At 40.6% G+C, this 19,916-nt stretch overlaps 1 protein-coding gene across 7 annotated transcripts in view; it reads right to left on the bottom strand.

Annotated features, from left to right (window-relative positions):
- The window catches only part of Ddr2 (discoidin domain receptor tyrosine kinase 2), a 157,144-nt gene that overhangs the window by 17,545 nt on the left and 119,683 nt on the right, over nt 1-19,916 (bottom strand). For all 7 annotated transcript variants that reach the window (XM_045142153.1, XM_004663289.2, XM_045142150.1 and 4 more), the window contains 6 exons: nt 15,694-15,877; nt 11,390-11,633; nt 7,303-7,365; nt 6,429-6,559; nt 2,540-2,750; nt 350-573 (listed from right to left, as the gene is read on the bottom strand). In XM_045142153.1, coding sequence (XP_044998088.1) covers nt 350-573; nt 2,540-2,750; nt 6,429-6,559; nt 7,303-7,365; nt 11,390-11,633; nt 15,694-15,877 — 1,057 coding nt within the window. The remainder of the gene's footprint in view (nt 1-349; nt 574-2,539; nt 2,751-6,428; nt 6,560-7,302; nt 7,366-11,389; nt 11,634-15,693; nt 15,878-19,916) is intronic.

The raw sequence follows: 19,916 nt of genomic DNA on the forward strand, positions 1-19,916 counted from the left end.
TCCCCACATGGCAGGAGCTCCTTGAACTTTCTTTTTTCTTTCCACGTTTTTCCCCAGGCCCTCCATGTGGGATCTCTAGCCACGTGGGTACCTTTAGTTGGCTCTAGTTCCCTCAATAAATATAATAATTTTAATAAAAAACACCCATACAGAAGTCCCAGGAAATCCATGGCTATTTGGAAATGATGCAGTTGATTCAACACTAGCCATCCTGAGAACCATGTAAGTGGAGAAGACTTTGAATAGTGAATTCACTTCTCAAAGGGACACTTTGCTCTATGAATCATTTCATCCACCTATTTCCTTCAAGCACCAAAAACTGGAGGTCTCACCCGAAAGACTAACTTACCTCGCCAAACTGGCCTTCTCCCAGCTTCTCCTTGAAAGTTAGGAGTTTCCTGGGAAACTCTTCCACAGCCACATCTTTTCCTGAGAGTAGGTCCATGGTGACAGCAGGCACTGAGTAGGTGTTGCCACCTGTCACGCCCTGGAGATTCACGATGTCAGCCTCTGCGTAGTGGGGCACCCCCTCAGGCCCACTGGGTTGGACTGGCTTCACAGCACCACTGCAGCCTAGGAAGACAGGGGCAACAGCACTGGTTCCAAAGGGCATCTTTGGATTCTCTTTGTGAAAGAAAATGAGGACAGGGGGCTTGAGAGATGGCTTAGCGGTTAAGCACTTGCCTGTGAAGCCTAAGGACCCCGGTTCGAGGCTCGGTTCACCAGGTCCCACGTTAGCCAGATGCACAAGGGGGCGCATGCGCCTGGAGTTCGTTTACAGAGGCTGGATGCCCTGGCGCGCCCATTCTCTCTCTCTCCCTCTATCTGTCTTTCTCTCTGTGTCTGTCACTCTCAAATTAATTAATTAATTAATTTTTAAAAAAAAGAAAATGAGGACAGGGCCACAACATGGCCTGTGGCAACTTAGCCTACTTCATACACTTAACCCGGAACACAGTTTTGCTTTCTCTAGACACCCTTTTGTGTGTAATCCAGAATGTAGGCCACCAGTGTCTTTCTTATTCTCCTCCTAATACATGATAATTAACAAGGTCCCTAATTAATCTTGTGGAATTATATCATATGTGCTATAAAAAAAGGCTCATGTTATATCAGGATGATAATATTAAAGATAGAAGGCTTAGTAACATATTTCCTAAATCTCAAAACACTGGAATCCATTTCAAGGCATATTTTAGGGATTTGAAAAGTTGCAGATTAAATATATGTGATATTGTTTAAGATAAATCATAACTTTAGGAAAATTCAAATATGACATGGTAGGAATGTTTTAGACTTCAAAAAATAGGTGAATTACTTTAGTTTAACCAGGAAAATAAATTGCTTTCCTTCTTTTGTTATTTCTGGGAAGTTACATAAATTCAATGGGCTTTTTAATGCTTTTTATCTAGTAAGTCATAAAATAGATATTAGTTTTTTGCTCCTCCTAAGATTCCCTGAAGCTCATTCCCTGAGGAGCATGTTTTCTTGTGTCTAGTCATGCAAACTTCCATACCTGGCTCAGGAGGAGTTCCTCTCTCCTGAATACAATTCCTCCTCTACTGACTGGTTGATGACCTTGTGAAAAATCTGCTCAGAGTACCAGAGACAACCCCCTTCACAGTCATGTAACAGCGCTTTTTATAAGACACTGAAATTTGAAGCAGCTGGCACTATTTTACCTTTTTCAAAAATTTAAATACTTTGTGTATTTATTTGAGAGAGGATGGGCATGCTAGGGCCTCTAGCCACTGTAAACAAACTCCAGACACATGCACCACCTTGTGCATCTGGCTTTACAGGGGGACTGGAGAAGTGAACCTGGTTCCTTCAGCTTTGCCAGCAAGAGCCTTAACCACTAAGCAATCTCTCCAGGCCCTATTCAAATGCTTTTATTGTTGTTGTTGTTGTTTTCAATGAGAAAAGGCAAGAAATATTATTATAATAAATATTCTATGGGAGGCAGAGATAGGAGGATCGCCATGAGTTCAAGGCTTAGACTACAGAGTGAATTCCAGGTCAGCCTTAGCTAGAGTGAAACCCTACCTTGAAAAACCAAAAAAAAAAAAAAAAAAAAAAATCTTCTATTTGTCTAATGAAGATGTACTAGTTACCAAAGATAAGCCAACAAAATTAACTCAAGCTATGCTGGTGGCCACAAACTGTAAAGTTTAGAAAGTCTTCAGTTTCATCTTTTTTCCCCCCAGTCCTTGTGCAGTTGGGTACAAGATGTACCCCATCCAGACTTCTCACATTTCTTATGCATAAAAGAAGGAGGTTGGACAAGTGAGACAGTTTCTGGTTCTGATCTTAACGCTTTTCATTTAGTTTTATTCTTCTGACATGTGGGTTCCGTCCAAACATTTTATCAGTACCAAAGGGAGCTCTGAGAAGGAGCAGCCTCTTGCCAAATCTAAACAGAGAACATGGATTTCTCTAGAGTTCATCATAGACTGAACATAGATTTGGTTAACCAAGAGCAAGAGTGTTTTTGAATCAAGGCTACTCCTCAAACCCCTGCTCACAAGCTCTTCCTCACCTGACTCCTCCTCCCCTGGAGCAAATTCTGGGAGCTTTCTTATCAGTCTGGATGGCTCCTGGTAGTCAGGGCGAAGGGGGAAGATGCGATCATAGGTGGAGTTGGATTCCTGTTCACTTGGTGATGAGGAACGGTTGTTATTGAACATGCTGGACTCACTGGGCAGAGAAAGGCTGACTGTCATTTCATCATCCAGCATCCGCCGTGAAGCCTGAGGAGAAGGTCCAGGAAAGGGGCATGATCACTCTCTCTGCTCTGAAAGCCAGCCCTCCGCCACCCCCACGGCACTTTATTCCTGCCAAACCCCATGAGTACCACAGAAGACAGGGAAGCAGTGTGGTTCCACACATGCCTTTCCTCAAGGCAGAGTTTGACCTTGTAATTTCTGTGATTAGCTAACTTCCACTGGAGCTCTAACAAGCATCATTTACTTAACTATGCAAGAGCTTATCAGTCACAGAGATCTTCTCAGCCTTTAGAGTCCTCTGTGTTCTATCACATTGTGGGTTTCACTTGCCCTCTAACTGCCTTGATTTCTGGTAAAGATAAGCAAAATGCTCACCAACTCAATAGAAGTGTTATAACGTGATGAATTAACCATTTATTTGATCACCCTAAGCTGTGGTTTCACTGTAAAACACACCTCCACCACTCACACACACCATAGGCTCCTGTGTTTGAACATTTGGTCTCCAGCTGGTAGCACTCTTTGAGAAGGTCCTGGAACCTCTAGGTGGATAAAATGTGTCCCTGGGTTGGATCTTGAAGTTTTATAGCATAGCCCCCACCTTGACCACTCTTTGCTTTCTGACTGTGGCTGCAATGTGACCACCTTCTTCATTTGCCTGACACCATAGCATCTCTGACGTAATGGACACTGTATTTTCTTAAACCATGAATAAATAAAATGAAGTAAAACTTTCCTCCCTTAAACTGCTTTTTGTTAGGTATTTGGTCACAGCAACAAGAGTAGTAACTAATATACCCTAGCTCTGTACATTAGAATAACACTGTAGATTTTATTAATTTAAAATAAAATGATAAGCTTCATCTAATTCAGGAAGAAGACATACAAATATAATTTTGTGATATACCATCTAATGTAACCTGCTTATTCTATCAAAAAAAAAAAACAAAAAAACTAGCGTCTGAATGTATGTAACTATGTGAATCTGAGCATGTAAAATTTTCCATTCCAGCAACACACCTTGGGTACTCAATGGAGCAAGTTAGATGTCTGTCTGCTAGATAAGAAGTCCCTTTGTTGTGGTTACATCCCCAGAACAAAGAAAGATATTATCATATAATCACTAATTGACCCTGTCAAAGAAGTAACACCAAGGACACCAGTCCTACCAAGTAGCCTACAAAGAATGCTACAGACGAAAAAATATGCCACTTAATGCTCTTAGAATGAAAATAAAATATCTCTGTAACACAACCCTGAAAGTCATTTCAGAGCGTCTTGAGCCATTTTACTCGGGATAAAGATGGGCACAGCTTCTTGAAGGACTGAATTAAATATTCAAGGGGAAATTTTCTGCTCTCCTTTTTGTCTGTAGTGCCTCCAATCTAATATTCCTCTCCCAGCTCATAAAGACATTTGTACAGAAGTGTGATAAATTCTGTGTCATTTTCTAAAAGACCTCCTAGAGAAAAAAATATAGATTGTCCTCCTTAAACAATAAAGCCATCTCCTCAGACGACTCAGCTTCAAGCTGAATAATGAGCCTTCAGTCAGGCAGCTGCCTCCATCACTGACACAAAGTATTCATTTAGAAACGTAATGCGCCTCCTTCCGAAAGAGGAAGTTCTTGGTATCACCTTACTGGTGACTTGAAATATACTCATGCCAACTGATGGGTGCTTTGTGGGTTCTGCCTTTCAGTCTTTAGATGATGTTTAGATAGACTGAAGGCCTTAATTTTGTGTTTTCAGACTAAAAGCATAGTTCCTGTGGGAAGCTAGAAGATACTCTCTCCTGTGACATATTCCTGCTGAAATACCTTCTATTAAACCTCAACTATGTTTGGAACCCGACTGTGCAACAGGATGGAAGGAATTGCAAACACTGTTGGCCGGCCCCTCTCACTTCTTAGGTGGGAGTCCTTGTCTCTCACGTGCTACATGCAAAGAGTTATGGGAATTCAAGACCAATCGCATGGTGTCCCACCCTCCTTTAGAATATCTACCCCACATACCTTGGTATCCGAGAGTCAATATACAACACAGTATTCAGTTAAATAGTGACCTCTGGTCTCTGGTCTCTGGCCCCATTGGATAATTCAAAAACTCATAACCCAGAGCTTCCATAACCTCTGACAATCCATACCTTCTGACAAGAACCCATTGACCAGAAAACTCCCATGATAAAGCTAGAAGTATTTTACCACCAGCAGCAGACTCCATTAACTGTAGTGCCCACTGAATTGTTTTCTGGTCTAATATGCCAAGAAAAATCATAGGTCTTTATATATCGATTTTGAAACATATAAGTCAACAAATTTAGCATTGGCCACTGAAAATAATACAGAGAACAAAATGCTGGCTGTATGACCACATATTATCCCATTAGAAAACAGCTTAATATAACTAAAGTGCCATCTTTGTGTTACTCACAGAGGTTCTTATAAAATAATACATGAGCCAGGTATGTTGGTATACAGCTAGAATCCCAGGTCTTGCAAGGCAAAGGCAAGAGGATCACTACAAGTTTGAAGCTCTCCTAGTCTATACAATTAATACAAGGTCAGGCAATATATAGAAGACTGTATCTCAAAAAAAAAAAAATACATGAGAAAGAATTCTTTACAGATGAAAATATTAGATAAACATAACCAAAATCATTCCGACCATTTGACCTAGACAGAAAAAGAAGGAATTCAGAGACATATAATCATAGCCTTCAAGGATACAAAGACCTAGTAATAGAATTGTGAGAAATGACTTGGGTATTAGAAAGGCAAATATTTTTATCACACACACATATATACATAAATACATACACAGTATGCTAGTTAATTTTCATTGTCAACTCGACTGTATTTAGAATTACCTAGGAGACACAGTCCTGGGACTCTCTGTGAGGGAGTTTGTATGTTAGGTTAGCTGAGGTGCAAAACCCCACCCTAAACGTAGGTATTGTTACTTCATGAGATGGGGTCCCAGTCTGAACAAAAGGCAAAAGTAGCTGAGCACCAGTGTTCATCTCTGCTTCCTGACTGGATGCAGTGTGCTCAGCTGCCTCGAGCTCCTGTCACAAGCCTTTCCTGCCAGGATGGACTGTATTCCTGCTTGAACTATGAACCAAAATAAACCTTTCCTCCCTGAAGTTGCACTTTGCCAGGTATTTGGTCACAGCAACAAGAAAAGTGACTAATACCCACTCCAAAAACAAGTACACAAACACACAAAACAGAAAAAGAACTTAAACATCATTATCAGAAATTTTTGTAGGTATTAGAAGAATGATTCTCCACCTTGGCTATTCATCAAAACAACTTGTTTCATGTGTGTGTGTGTGTGTGTGTGTGTGTGTGTGTGTGTGTGTAGTTAAATATACCCACACAAGCACACACCCACACATACATCTGCACTGTCCCTCAAATCAAGGAAATCAGAATCTGCATGGGAAATAACCAAGAGAAGGGTTAATGTATAAGTAAGAATTTTCTTAGATTTCTAGGGATGTTCTATCTAAAAATTCAAACATGGATGAGCTAATTCTTTCCCAGCTCTTTTCAGCAACAAGCTCCTCTGCTGCTCTACTCCTCAGCAACTCCAGGCAATACTTTAGCCATCTGTAAATTCTTTCTCTTATAATGTGCCCTGTTCTCCAGCAGATTAGGAAATGGAAGCACAGCTCCCTGTCCATCCCACATCCCCTCACCTTCTCTAGCATTTTTTGCCAGAACTGTCTCCATAGGATGATGACAATGATGGCCAGGAGGATGAAGATGATGGCCACCAAGCAGCCAATCAGAATCCGAGTGTTGCTGTCATCAACCTTGAGCATGGGATCTGTGATCACGAGAGAAGGCAAATAGTATAATCATCTCACAGAAAAGGAGTGCCTGGACTGCGCACATGGAGGTAGACTCTGTTCCTTCAGGAGACTTCCAGAAGATGCCACCTTCATATTTCTGCTTGTTCTTAATCCATGAGTTAGTGGCCTCCCTCTCTGCATGTTTTAGTCTGGATAATGAAGAGTTCTTCCACTCTTTCCCATGTTGTCCCTTTATTACCATAACCTGGATGTACATGCTTCTAATTACATGCCATGCAAAACAGGCAAGGCAGTGAGGAATGCCTCTCTACCTTCCATGGAGACACTCAAGCATACAGGTTTCCCAGTTGTTGGATGTTAAGGCCAGTGACCTCCTGAAGAAAAGGATGTGCTTTTGCATATATATTTCTGATAAGAGATAAAATAGCATCTTGCTTCACAGACTTCCTTCTGCTCATTAAGATCCCTAGGTTTCACTTAGGAACATTACTGTGCCTATTCTACTCCAAGTTTCATAAACTTTCATGGGGCAATTGGAACATTGCTGATCTCTCCACTAAGCACTCTCATGAATGATCAGAGCATTTGGGCCCTAACTGTGGAGGTAGAGTGTCCTATCTTTCCAGAGCTACTCTTCACCTAAACCCACCTGGGGTCAAATCTCCCACAGAGAAGGCCAGGCCTTTACAAATCTCTACCCTTCTTTATCTTCCAGGACATACCTTCAACATTATTTTTATAATTAAGAAACACGTACCATAGGTTGTGGGTGCCATAGGTGAGGTGGGCAGGGCTCCAGAGTTGTTATACATTGCAGCATCTGTTATAGAACAGAAGTGAGTCAGAGATGGGGAGAAGACAGCAAGGTCATGGCTTATCTGAAGGTAAGTTGTGACCTAACACATTGTGAAATCAATATAGTAGACTCAAACACCTTTACTAAAATGAAGTTACTTTTTTTATTCTACATATACTGAAACATTGTAACCCATAAATATGATCCAATTATTATGTCAATTAAGTCTATGATAAAAATAAAATCATAAACATATTAAATAAAAATACAATTACTAATACCATAAGAGAAACTTTTCCTTTGCAAATTTTCTTTTTGTGTCTCAAAGATTATACACTAGATATTGCAGTACAAGTTTATACATGGTGGCTCAGAGATCTGTGGCCACATGTGATCATAAAATCTGCATAGCAGGCAAGACTTAAATTCAGCAATATGTAAAAGAATGTGCTGGGTAAGTGAGCATGGGACAGACATAGTACTAAGATGCTTTTTTCCTTTAAACAGTTTAAATTGTTTTATAAAAGGATTTCCACTATGCTTCACTGCCCTAGTTCTTTAACTAATATATTAAGTCTTCACATATCCTGAGAGACAGAAAATTGACATTGAGGTGTCTTTTCCTACAATGTTGCAGCTGCTAAGATTATACACCAAAAGTGTATTTGCCACATTGATGTTGGCAACTGCTTTTCCCCCCTGATTTGTCTACTCAGGGTGTCAAGAATTAGAATATGTGTTTCCCTTCCAAGAGACATTCCATCCACAAATCCTAATTCCTAATTTTTCTCCTTCTTCACATTATTCTATAAGGAGAGAAGATATCTGACATCAATGTATACTTTCTCAAGAATCCAGAAAAACTAATATTATCATGGCATTGGCTTTAAAACTCAAGATCCCAGGAGTTAAAAACATAGTCTATAGATGTACATGGAAAAAATTTCATTATTACTATAATTATCATGACATTGGATTTAATGCTCAAGAGACCCAGAAGTTTAAAAGAAAATACATAGTCCGTAGTTATGCATAGAGTATGATGTCAAGGTAAGATGAGTGTGCCAGTTACTCTGCCAGTGCACTCCGCAAAGAGAGATGAGTGGTTATTTGTCCCCATCCTCGGTGGGATATATTCTAAGGATCCAACTTAGTAAAAATCTTATCATATTTAATTTTAATTGAAAGTAGCAAAGTGAAATTATAATTTTGTTCTTTTGAAAGGTATACATTTTCTCACTTTTTCTGTCAAAAATATCTAAAGACCACTGATAATTCAGTATCAACGATCATTCTGATTGACTAACTTGTGGCATCTAAACACTATTCCCTTTTGAAAAATCAAGATTTCTTTAAAAATGGCTGACTCCACATATGGAGCAGTAAATACTCCAGATGAGATGGCACAAGCTCAACAAGGAAGTTGTGGCTCTGGAGATGACTTTCTGGGTAAGAGTGCTTGCTGTGCTGGACATGGTGACACATGCCTTTAATTCCAGCACTCAAGAGGCAAAGCAGGAGGATTGCCATGAGTTTGAGAACAGCCTGAGACTACATAGTGAATTCCAGGTTGGCCTGGACTAGAGTGAGATTACCTCAAACAAAAAAAGAGTGCTTGACTTCAATCCCCAGCACACATGTAAAAAGCAGGGATTAACTATACATGCCTATAACCCCCGCTGGTGGAGTGGGACAGAGACAAGAGAATCACCGAAGTTCTCTGGTCATCTAGCCTCACTGAAAAATAGTAACTACAGGTTCAGTGAGAGCCTCTGCCTCAAGGAAATAACCTGCAGCAGAGATAAAGGAGAACCTTCAGCATTCTCCTCTGGCATCTATATGATGTGCATGGGGCAATGCATACACACCACACACACAAAAGAAAACAAGGAAGCTATCAAGGCCTTGTAGAATCACAGCCAATGAATTTCAGTACCAGTCTAATGGTATAAGCTGTGGAAGACAGGGCAATTTGAGAAGCATAAAGAGTAATAACTGCCACCAATTATATGAAACACTGACTTTACAAAAAGCAATGAGTGAGTAAGGACACTAAAAATTCAAAACCACAGTGTAAAATAAAGCTCATCAGACACCACTGAGGTTGCCAGGATATCAACTCATTACTCTGAAAATTAACAATTAAAGGAGAACAAGTGACCAAGAGTCCTTCCCTTCCCATATGAACTATCTTTCACAATAAACATAAGCCTGAGGAAATTCAACCAAAATTCAAATAATAAGAAATTTAGCAAGTCACATTTAACTGCCTCAGCTGGTGTCAACTATTCAGACAAGGGTTATGAATGGGGGCAAATGCTAAAGGAAAGTTCCCATAAAGATAAAACCACCTGACAGCAAACCGATACTATCATCACTAAGAGTGAAAGAATCCAATGTATAGTGTGCAGCAAATCTATGAAGAACTCTTGGAGAAAATAAATATTGAACATGAATCAAATTATACTCTACGGGCTGGGGAGATGGCTCAGTAGTTATACAAGTGCAATGACTGAAGTTCAGATCCCCAGAACCCACACAGGATGGTACAATTCTGTTTTCAAGGTGATCAGATTAGGAATCCTGAGACATTCCTCTTCAGTGGATCTCTGAGGTTGCTTCCAGGAAGGATTAACTGAGGAAGAAAGTCCTTCTTCCAGATAGGAGGCTCCTTCAATGGTGGGCTACATGTAAGGAAGCTCTGGGAAAACACAGCTCCTTTTGCCTGGCTGCCTGTGCTACTTGCTGGTGAATACTTTTTTACCTTGCTTCTCCTGCTATTTATTTGTATGTGCACATGCCCTGTTCAGCATTAAAATCACATGTCATCAGCCTTCCAATGCGGTGAAGACCAGTGGCTCTCCAGGAATCTCCAAGCTTCCATGCTGGGACTGCTGAGGCATACAGCCACAAAGACCTGCTACCAGGTTCCTTAAGTCTTAAGCCCACAGACTGAAAGCATTGGACTATTGTAAGTAATCTGGTAAATTCCCTTTCTAATGCAGCTCATTCTATCAGCTCGGTTCCTCTAGAGAACCCTGACTAACACACCATGTAAGCCTAATGCAATAGCACATGCGTCTGTAGTCCCTGCACACCTTGAGGCAAGGTGGAATACAGAGCGGGGAGAACCCCAGAAGCTTATGGGCCAGCTAGCCTGGCATATACAATGATGAGCCATGAGAGACCCTGTCTCAAATGAGGTGAAACCAATGCACTGTGGCATGCATGTGTACACACGCATGCTCACACACAAACTATAATATAACTTAGAGGCACAAGCAAAACTACTACACAGAATTCAGTCAGCCAGACCAGAATGATTTGGAGGGAAGTGGATTTCTTTTTATCAAAATAAACATCTAAGAGATATACAAAGGAAATTAACAACTGGATTCTTATTTAATCAAGGCAAATGTACTAAAGCATTACTAGATAATGGAGAGTACAAACAGGAATATGGGCAGAAATAGGGTGATATTAAGTATTATAAATGTGATAGTGATATTATGTTATGTAGTTTATTAAACACATTCAAAAAATGTAGTAATGAAATCAAATATTTCAAATTTGCTTTAAAATAGTATGGGGGGGAAAAAAGGAATGGACTAAACACCTGTGGCAAAATGTCAGTAGTAAAGTAGTAAAGCCCATTGTTCTCTTGACTTGTGTGTGATATTTAAAGAGGTGTGTCAGTGAGAGTATGGCCCTGCTAGGTGGCATCTGAATACTTTAGCAGTACTTAAGGGCTTCCCCTTAACATTTTTAATGTGCATAGCTTTTGGCCCATTGTATTATTTTTAAATGCATTGCCATTAATCTATTTTAGAAAAGCGTGTGAGGACCCAAGTAAACAGTCTGTCCTCTTCCATTCTTATCCCATGTCCTCCGTAATTAAAACCAACTATACAAAGGATTCTCTTTCTCCAAAACTGAGGAGTCATTCACACAACCCCATCCTCTTGGAGACCCACCAGTGGGTAGCCTGGATGCACGCCTTCCTCATGAAGCACTTCTTCCACTTCCCTGGGGACCCCAGGCTTCCTACCTGACTGGAAGGTGATCTCGCTGAACATCATCCAGGTGTCAGCAAAATGGTATTGACATTTGATGGCACTGGCCATTCGGTGGTGGAGAGGCACCGTGACAAATCGAGCGCTGGGATTGACATCATCCAGGACAAGGGGGAAGGAGATGGCATTAGGTTCCCACTCGTTGCCTTCAGAGCGGAAGTAACACTGTACCTCCTTAAAGATCTTCACACCTTTGGCAAACATGTTGTTGCAGTGGACCTGACAGAGAAAGAGGTGTGTCAGTGAGAGTATGGCCCTGCTAGGTGGCATGAAGACACAGCCCAAGAAAGCTAACCCAGCAAATCCTACATACATCTGTTTCTCTAAGCACCACCCTTAGTGAACAGCTGGCACTCTACAGTCTTCTGGATGAGGGTGGTGATATACTTGTCAGGCTTCATGAAACCTGGGCTCCAACCCAGGTTTTGATGGTGCAACTGGCAGCTCGGGCCATCTCCCCACATGGTTCTGGGCTGCCGATCCTTGTCTGCTCAGCAGGCTAGGTCAACACCTTCCCAGCTCCTTCTTTGCCATGCACTATTCTCTTGGCTCTGAAGTTGTCTCAGTTATATATGCTATCTGCTATTCTGACCTGAAGGGTGAGGCAGAATGCCATTCTGCTGCCTCCCAGGTACCTTGCAAAGCCACACCATTCATTTTCCACAGGCTTAGGTGAAAAGCTTGAAAGAACATAATATACAAACTGATCCAACTTCTTTTTGCTTTTTAAAAAATATTTTATTTTTATTTATTTGCAAACAGAGAAAGAGGGAGACAGAATGGGTGCACCAGGGCCTCTATCCACTGCAAATGAATTCCAGATGCATGCACAACTTTGTGCATCTGGTTTTATGTGGGTACTGGGGAATTGAACCCAGGTCATTAGGCTTTGGAGGCAAGTGCCTTAACTCCTGAGCAATCTTTCCAGCCCCTCACTTTTCTTTATGGAAGTCTCATTTGAAGATCCACGGTTAGCACTTCCAGCCAGGGACACAAACTCCATTACCTCTCTCAACTAGATTCCATTTAGGAAATGACAATGTGATACCATCAAACCTTTCTCATTGCTAATTTGTAAGAAGTCTTTTGCTAGAAGTTAACTAGCAACCTCTTATATGATTTCCTGACCCTTTCAGCAGGACATCTGTGTGGCCTGTAAGGTTTTCAGGAGCAAAGCTTCCACCACAGTCCCTCAACAGCCCACAGAATGGCCAACTTTCCTCGGGGAGGCCAAGATGCACTTTACTAAGCTTAGACCATTGGCCTGCACCTGCATGCCAGACCACAGAGCCTCAGTGGCCTTGTCTTTTGGTTGGTTCTTTAAAATGTGTGTATCTGCAGCTGTTTTAAATCCCTTGTAGTTCAGTATTTATGTCCACTCAGTCTTACATGGCCAGTGTCCCTTGAATGTAAGAGCTTTATGAGTTGGAAAGAATAGAGTTGTCATTCAAGGGATATATTTCCTGTTTCCACTTCAATGTCTTGTCTAAGCTCTGACTTACAGCCCTTTAACTGTCTTTGATACCATCCTTTCTTGTCCTGATGGTGAATACATGACTACCAGGCAAAACTGATTTTTAGCTGAAGAAGAACTAGTAATGATGAAAGAAATGGGATGGTTAAAGATCAAACCTGAGATATTCTAAGAATAGACCATCAGAACTTCTAGAAGTTGTCAAAACCATCTCGCCCAGCTTTCCATTTCCTAGCAAGATGCCAGAGTTCCAAGTATTCCTGATCTATGGTCATATATAGATCTGTGATCTAGCTTAAGATGTCTACAGAAATGCTAATTCCATATCACATGACATAGAAATGTAGCAATCACCTTACTTTTTCCAATTGGATTTTTCTCCACATGTCCTACTGATGAAAATATGTGTTAATATCCCCCCTTTAAGTGAGTCAACCATTCTAGTTTATTGAAATAGATAGAGTAAAGCTAAGAAAGAGATCAAAGAAATATCATCTACAGCTTCAACAGATTATACAGATGTTCTGAGATCTGCAAAGGATTGGGTAAGTATCCTGTGGGGAGGTAATAATCTCTCCTACAGATGTTTCAAGAATTCTCATGGAATGAAAATCAATAGCATAGGATTTCATTCCCATGTGGTCTTAGAAGTTTATTTATTAAAATAAGTACTTTAAATGCATTAATATGTTTAATGGTATATTTTAACCATACTTAAAAGAAGGAAATGAGTAGTAATTTGCCAATGAAAGAAACCTAATCTCTGAAAGACAGCAGTGCCATGAAACTCATCTTGTACTTTTATTTGTCTGGAAAAATTAAAAATATGCAGGAGATCTGTGGCTTTGAGAGGACTGTCCTGAATTTTCTCCTTAAATGTTTCTGGCATCTTAAGATCTTGAATAATTTTGTCCTATGATATACTAGTCAGAGACCTATAGATTCACAAAGATCAAAGTTTACTGATTAAATTTTATAACTTTGTAGAGACTTTAAAATTCATTTCATTATTTGCTGGAGTAGAAATTATCCAAATGGTATATATTTGTGAATTTATATGCATGTTCATTTGTCCAGTATGGATATATATATTACATAGGAGTAAAATTCATAATAAATAGAATACTTTTATTACTATGCTTATTTCCTTCTTTCTCCTTTCTTCCTCCCCCCCAAAACAATCACTTCTGAAGAGGAATGTGTTATGCACAATTGCACAGCCTGACATTTGACAATTACCAAAGAGCTACCGCTACCCTCAAACAATAAGCCAACAAATCAGGCATACATTGATCCTTCTGTTCTCATGTTAAATGTTTGTCCATGCACTTAATTGCTGCTAATCCAATTAAGAGATATTATCACATAAACATCTGAAAGTAGTATAAAAGCCATATACTTTCTTAAACCTAGTTTGTATAAAAATAACAAATGTTGGATTCCTAGGAACCCTTAATAATGATAGATATCCTATTTATGAGTTCCATTTCATCTTACATACATTCTTTTGCAAATGACTACTGCCCTCCCAACAAACCTGTAAAGTGTCCCAAGATAGCAATCATTCCTTTCTTGCTTACACCCAGAATCTAGCATAGTATGCTTCAAATACAGTTGATAAATTCATAATAAACATAGACAAGCAGATGAGTTTAGGAAATCAACATTAAAACCAAAGACTGAGTTTTTTGTTGTTTTTTTTTTTTACACAGAACTACCAAGTTGTTGGTTATCAATATTTTGCACATGAATATTAGTGGAGAGAAGAAAGATAAATGGAGATATTCAATTCATTTGTTCACTCTTTTCTGAGGCTTTATTGCGGTCCCCTTATGTTCCCTTATAGACTAGTAAGAGTTATACATGAGCCACGTAAGCTCTTGAAGTCTCTTTCTTACATGCCATAAAAGGGCTTTCCTCCACCCCTCTTGAGTCTAGATTTCTTCAAGATTAGAATTTGGGATTAGTACCCAACCTGGTCTCTTTTTGTTTCTTTTGAAGAAGTCTTTTGCTAGAAGTTAACTAGCAACCTCTTATATGATTCCCTGACCCTTTCAGCAGGATGTCTGTGTGGCCTCTAAGGTTATCAGGAGCAAAGCTTCCACCACAGTCCCTCAAGAGCCCATAGAGTGGCCAACTTTCCTCGGGGAGGCCAAGATGCACTTCCCTTCCACTCCCCTCTCTCTGAAGCAGAATTGGGATTGAGTTATGAAGAGGAAAATGAGTGAACACAGTATTTTATAAGGAATGTTCTCAACTTTTATAAGCCATCAAGGTTGGGATCTCTGTGAGGTCCTGGTACAGAGAAAAATGTAAGCTTGACTTTATTCCTCCTCTTCCAGCACTGCTCATGTGTTCCTATTTATTATGGTCTGCCGGGGCAACCTGTAGGTCTTTGCCGAGCTGTTTTGTTGAGTCAATCATTCAACAAAGTTCATCTATTTTCTCTTACATTCTCTGAAATAATACACGTGCTGCTGAAGTAACTATGGTGCCTTAATGGATACACTGGGTCTAGTGTTGAGAAGAAAGGAAGGAGGGAAAGGAGAGAGGGAGGGATGAAATTGAGAACTACTGACCTAGCCTAACCCCATACAGTATTTAAAATGAAAAAAAAAAAAAAAAAAAAACCCTTAGAAATGAAGCGACGGAGAATGCATGTGACCACACAATTCTACAATTCATTATTTGAACCCAGTTCTCTTAGCATCCACTCAGGTTCATTCTGGCCTGAATTTTCTCTCCCACGACATGATTTCCGCTTCCTGAAAGAAGATTCACTTCACCACACCTAACACCACTGACCTTCATAGTAGTGAAATTCCTGATTCGGTCAAATTCGAACATGATCTCGATGTAGCCACTGGCAGCGCTCTCATTCCGCCAACCCACGTAGTCATAGCCCGGCCACACGTGGTATTCATGGGTCTGGGTGAAATCATCCAGGCCTGAAACCCCATCAGTCAACTGGCCCAGCCCTTCCGTCATGCTGCTCAGGCCAGGGGAGCAGAAAGAGAGGAGAGAGGAACCCAGAGTTAGCAATGCACTCACGGAGAAGTGTCACCCTGCTGCTTCACCCCACCCATGTTGTCCAAGAGCTGCTTATCTTGGAGATCGAGGGCTTATGAAAATCAGATTTATTTTATAGTACTCATTCATCTTCTGGCATCCGTGGAGAATTAAGAGCTTCACATTAACAAGATATCTCATATTTGCTTTTTTAGTACCAAAACTTTAAATAATATTTTATCACTTTATATTAAAAGCTTTCTACAACCTATTGTATCCTGTGCCTGCTCTTATTCACAGAATAGTGTCTAGATATAGAGACTGGATATTACCAAATGCACTTGATAAAATACTTCATGATTGAGTAAATAATCATGAGTGAATATTCACAACATAAGCACTGCATAAATAGTAGTACTTGTCCCGTCACTAAAAAAAGTTTCCAGAGCTTGTTGGGAACATTTCTGACTCTTTTTTAAGTATACGTTTTCATTGTTCAGTGACTCACTTCAGAAAAGCTAGTCATACCCTTTTATCACTCCACCTCTAACAACTAAGTTTATCTAAAGGTAAAACGACAAAAGCAGGGCTAAAGAGATGGTTCAGTGGTTGAAAGTGCTTGCTTGAAAAGCTTGATGCCTTGAATTTGATTCCCCGGTACCCACATAAATCCAGATGCATAAGCCGGGCGTGGTGGCTCATGCCTTGAATCCCAGCACTCAGGAGGCAGAGGTGGGAGGATCACTGTGAGTTCAAGGCCACCCTGGAGCTACAGTGAGTTCCAGGTCAGCCTGGACCAGAGTGAGACCCTACCTCGAAAAAAAAAAAATCCAGATGCATAGATGGTGCATGCATCTGGAGGTCATTTGCAGTGTTAAGAAGCCCTTGTGCATTCTCTCTATCTCTCTCTCTCTCCTTGTAAATAAATAACTAACTAACTAAATAAATAAATACAAATTTTAAAACTTAATCACTGCCAATTTTAAATATGAGTTTATATTTAATTTTAAATAAACATGCAGAACACCAAATGCATGGGGTAGACTTCATGGTTTTCACAAGATTCTGTATTGTGGTTTGAATATAAAATATCCCCACAGGGGCTGGAAAGATGGCTTAGCGGTTAAGCGCTTGCCTGTGAAGCCTAAGGACCCCGGTTCGAGGCTCAGTTCCCCAGGTCCCACGTTAGCCAGATGCACAAGGGGGCGCACGCGTCTGGAGTTCGTTTTCAGTGGCTGGAAGCCCTGGCGTGCCCATTCTCTCTCTCTCCCTCTATCTGTCTTTCTCTCTATGTCTGTCGCTCTCAAATAAATAAATAAATAAATAAATAAATAAATAAATAAATAAATAAATAAAATATCCCCACAGGCTTCCATGTTTGAACCCTTGGTCCAAAGCAAGTGGTACTATCATGATAGGATTTAGCACCTTTAAGAGGTAGAGCAACACTGGAGGAACTAGGCCAGCAGGGCAAGGCTTTGAGGTTGTATAGCTCCACCCTACCTCACGTGGTCCAAACGACCAGCTGCCTCATGTTTCTGCCACCATGCCCTCTCCACCATGATGAACTATATCACTTCCTTCCTTAAGTTGTTTTTGTGAGGTATTTTTTTATAGTAATGAGAAAAGCAATACCTCAGGTGTATATGTCTTGACCACCTTTTCCATTTTTGAGTAGTTGCATTTGTCTAAGTGCAGGATGGTGTGGAAGTGTATTCATATTAACTTGGCCACATGAATGATATAAAGATCCATTTTTCCCTATGTGTATGTTGTGACAGAATGAGAACCCAGCATGTAAAACATCTCTCTCCTCACACTCCATGCTTTGTGTTCTGGAAGATATGTTAGCAGTCTCCCAAAAGAAGAGACTAGGAGAGCCACCCTGGAGCAATATACTGCCTGTAGGTTTTAACGATCATAGCTGCAACCAATGGTATGTAAAATTTGTGACTTGCAAAATAATAATTAAGAGGGACTATGCCACCTTTAGAGATTCATTTTTAAATATATTTATTCATTAAAAAATGCTTTGTATGTCAGAAACTGTCACCAACCTCATGCACAGTAATCAGAACCTGGATCCCCTTCCAGAGTTTTGCCTTCTTCTGTCTTCTCTTTACAGATCAGAAGGTCAGGAGAAAATAAGATCCTAGATCTCCTCACTCAGCTATTCCCTACCTAGAAATGTTATTGCATTAATTGTTGATGTCTGAATTTTCATAACCGTTTTACTCAGATGTTATGTGAGTGCATGCCTGCAATTCCATCATGCAAGAGTCTCAGTGACTATTTTGAAGCCTGAGGTACATAATGAGTTACAGTACAGACTGGACTTCACAGTGAGGCCCTGTCTCAAACACTAAGAAAACAGGCACTCTTTTTCTGAGGTCCATAGCTATGCTTCCTTCCTTCTGAATGCCCTGACTGTGCCTTACACTTATATACCAGACGAAATACATGATTAACCCCCACTAACCTAATGCTTTCATCCAGGTTTTCCAGCCTTGTCAGTTGTATTTCTCTTTGTGCACTTTGTGGTTTATTTGGTGAGTTGTTAATTTTTTAAAAAATATTTATTTATTTATTTACGATAGATAGAGAGAAAAGAAAGAGGCAGATAGAGAGAGAATGGGTGCACCAAGGGCCTCCAGCCACTGCAAACCACCTTGTGTATCTGGCTAACGTGGGTACTAGGGAATTGAACCTGGGTCCTTAGGCTTTGCAAGAGCACCTTAACAGCTAAACCATCTCTCCAACCCTGATTTTTTTTTTTTTTTTTTTTTTTGGTTTTTCGAGGTAGGGTCTCACTCTGGTCCAGGCTGACCTGGAATTAACTCTGTAGTCTCAGGGTGGCCTTGAACTCACAGAGATCCTCCTACCTCTGCCTCCCGAGTGCTGGGATTAAAGGCGTGCGCCACCACGCCCGGCCAACCCTGATTTTTTTTAAGACAGGGTCTCACATAACCTAAATTGGCCTACAAACTTGCTATGTAGCAGAGGCTGACCTTGAACTTGTAATCTGCCTGCTTTCCCTTCCCAAGTGCTAGGGTCACAGGCAGCGCCTCCATGCTTCACAGTCTCTGAGAATGCTTCACACACACTAAGCACTTGAAACATTGGCAGCAAGCATTTGTTGAATGACTGTCAGTTCCACTGCAGCAGCCCCTTAGACCCTTACACCTCCTCTGGCTCTTTTTCTCATTGTACTCCATTGCCCCCTATATCCCAGGACATTGCAAATGTCCTCTAAATGGATATTTCTTCCTTATTCTCATGCCCAATGTCACCATTATGGCTTTGACCATTACTGCGTGTTACCTGGCAGAATCTGGCACTTAAAATCAACCTCATTACTTCTCATCCTCCTCACATCTAATTCTTGCCAGCACCATCATGTCCTCCCTCCTGTCTTTAAGAAATGATGTTGACAAAGAAGAAAAACTCTGCTCTGCTTCTCTTCTCTCCTCTCCTCTTCTCTTCTCTTCTTCTTCTTCTCATCCTCCTCCTCCTCCTTCTTCTTTTGTAAAGAAAGTGCCTTAACAGCTAAACCATCTCTCCAACCATGATTTTTTTCTTCTTTCTCTACCCCCCCCTTTCTTCTCTTTCCTTATTACCCCTGGCTGTAACACTCAAAATATGGCACAATCAGCCTAACTACACTTCCCATGTGCACTTGGCTCCATAAATATGGCCTATGGTGAACTAAACTGTCCATGCCCGGCCCCCAGACAACTTTAAACCATGCTCTTTTATTTTTTTTAATTTTCATGCTATTTTCTCAGCCTAAAATACTATTTCAAGATTCTGACCTGTGGACATCTTATCCATCTTGTGGGACCCATTTCAGATTGTCTCTCTCCTATCATGTCTTTACTGGTCCTCCAATCAGATAATAACTTACACCTGCGTAGCACTTGATCTGCCCAAAGTGCCCGCCTTATACATGTTTAATGACTTCAGCCTCAGGGCGAGCAGGGCAGCTTCTATGGCATGAGCCCAAATGTTTTCATGCCCAC

Source organism: Jaculus jaculus, chromosome 1 (genome assembly GCF_020740685.1).
Source record: "Jaculus jaculus isolate mJacJac1 chromosome 1, mJacJac1.mat.Y.cur, whole genome shotgun sequence".
NCBI lineage: Eukaryota > Metazoa > Chordata > Mammalia > Rodentia > Dipodidae > Jaculus > Jaculus jaculus.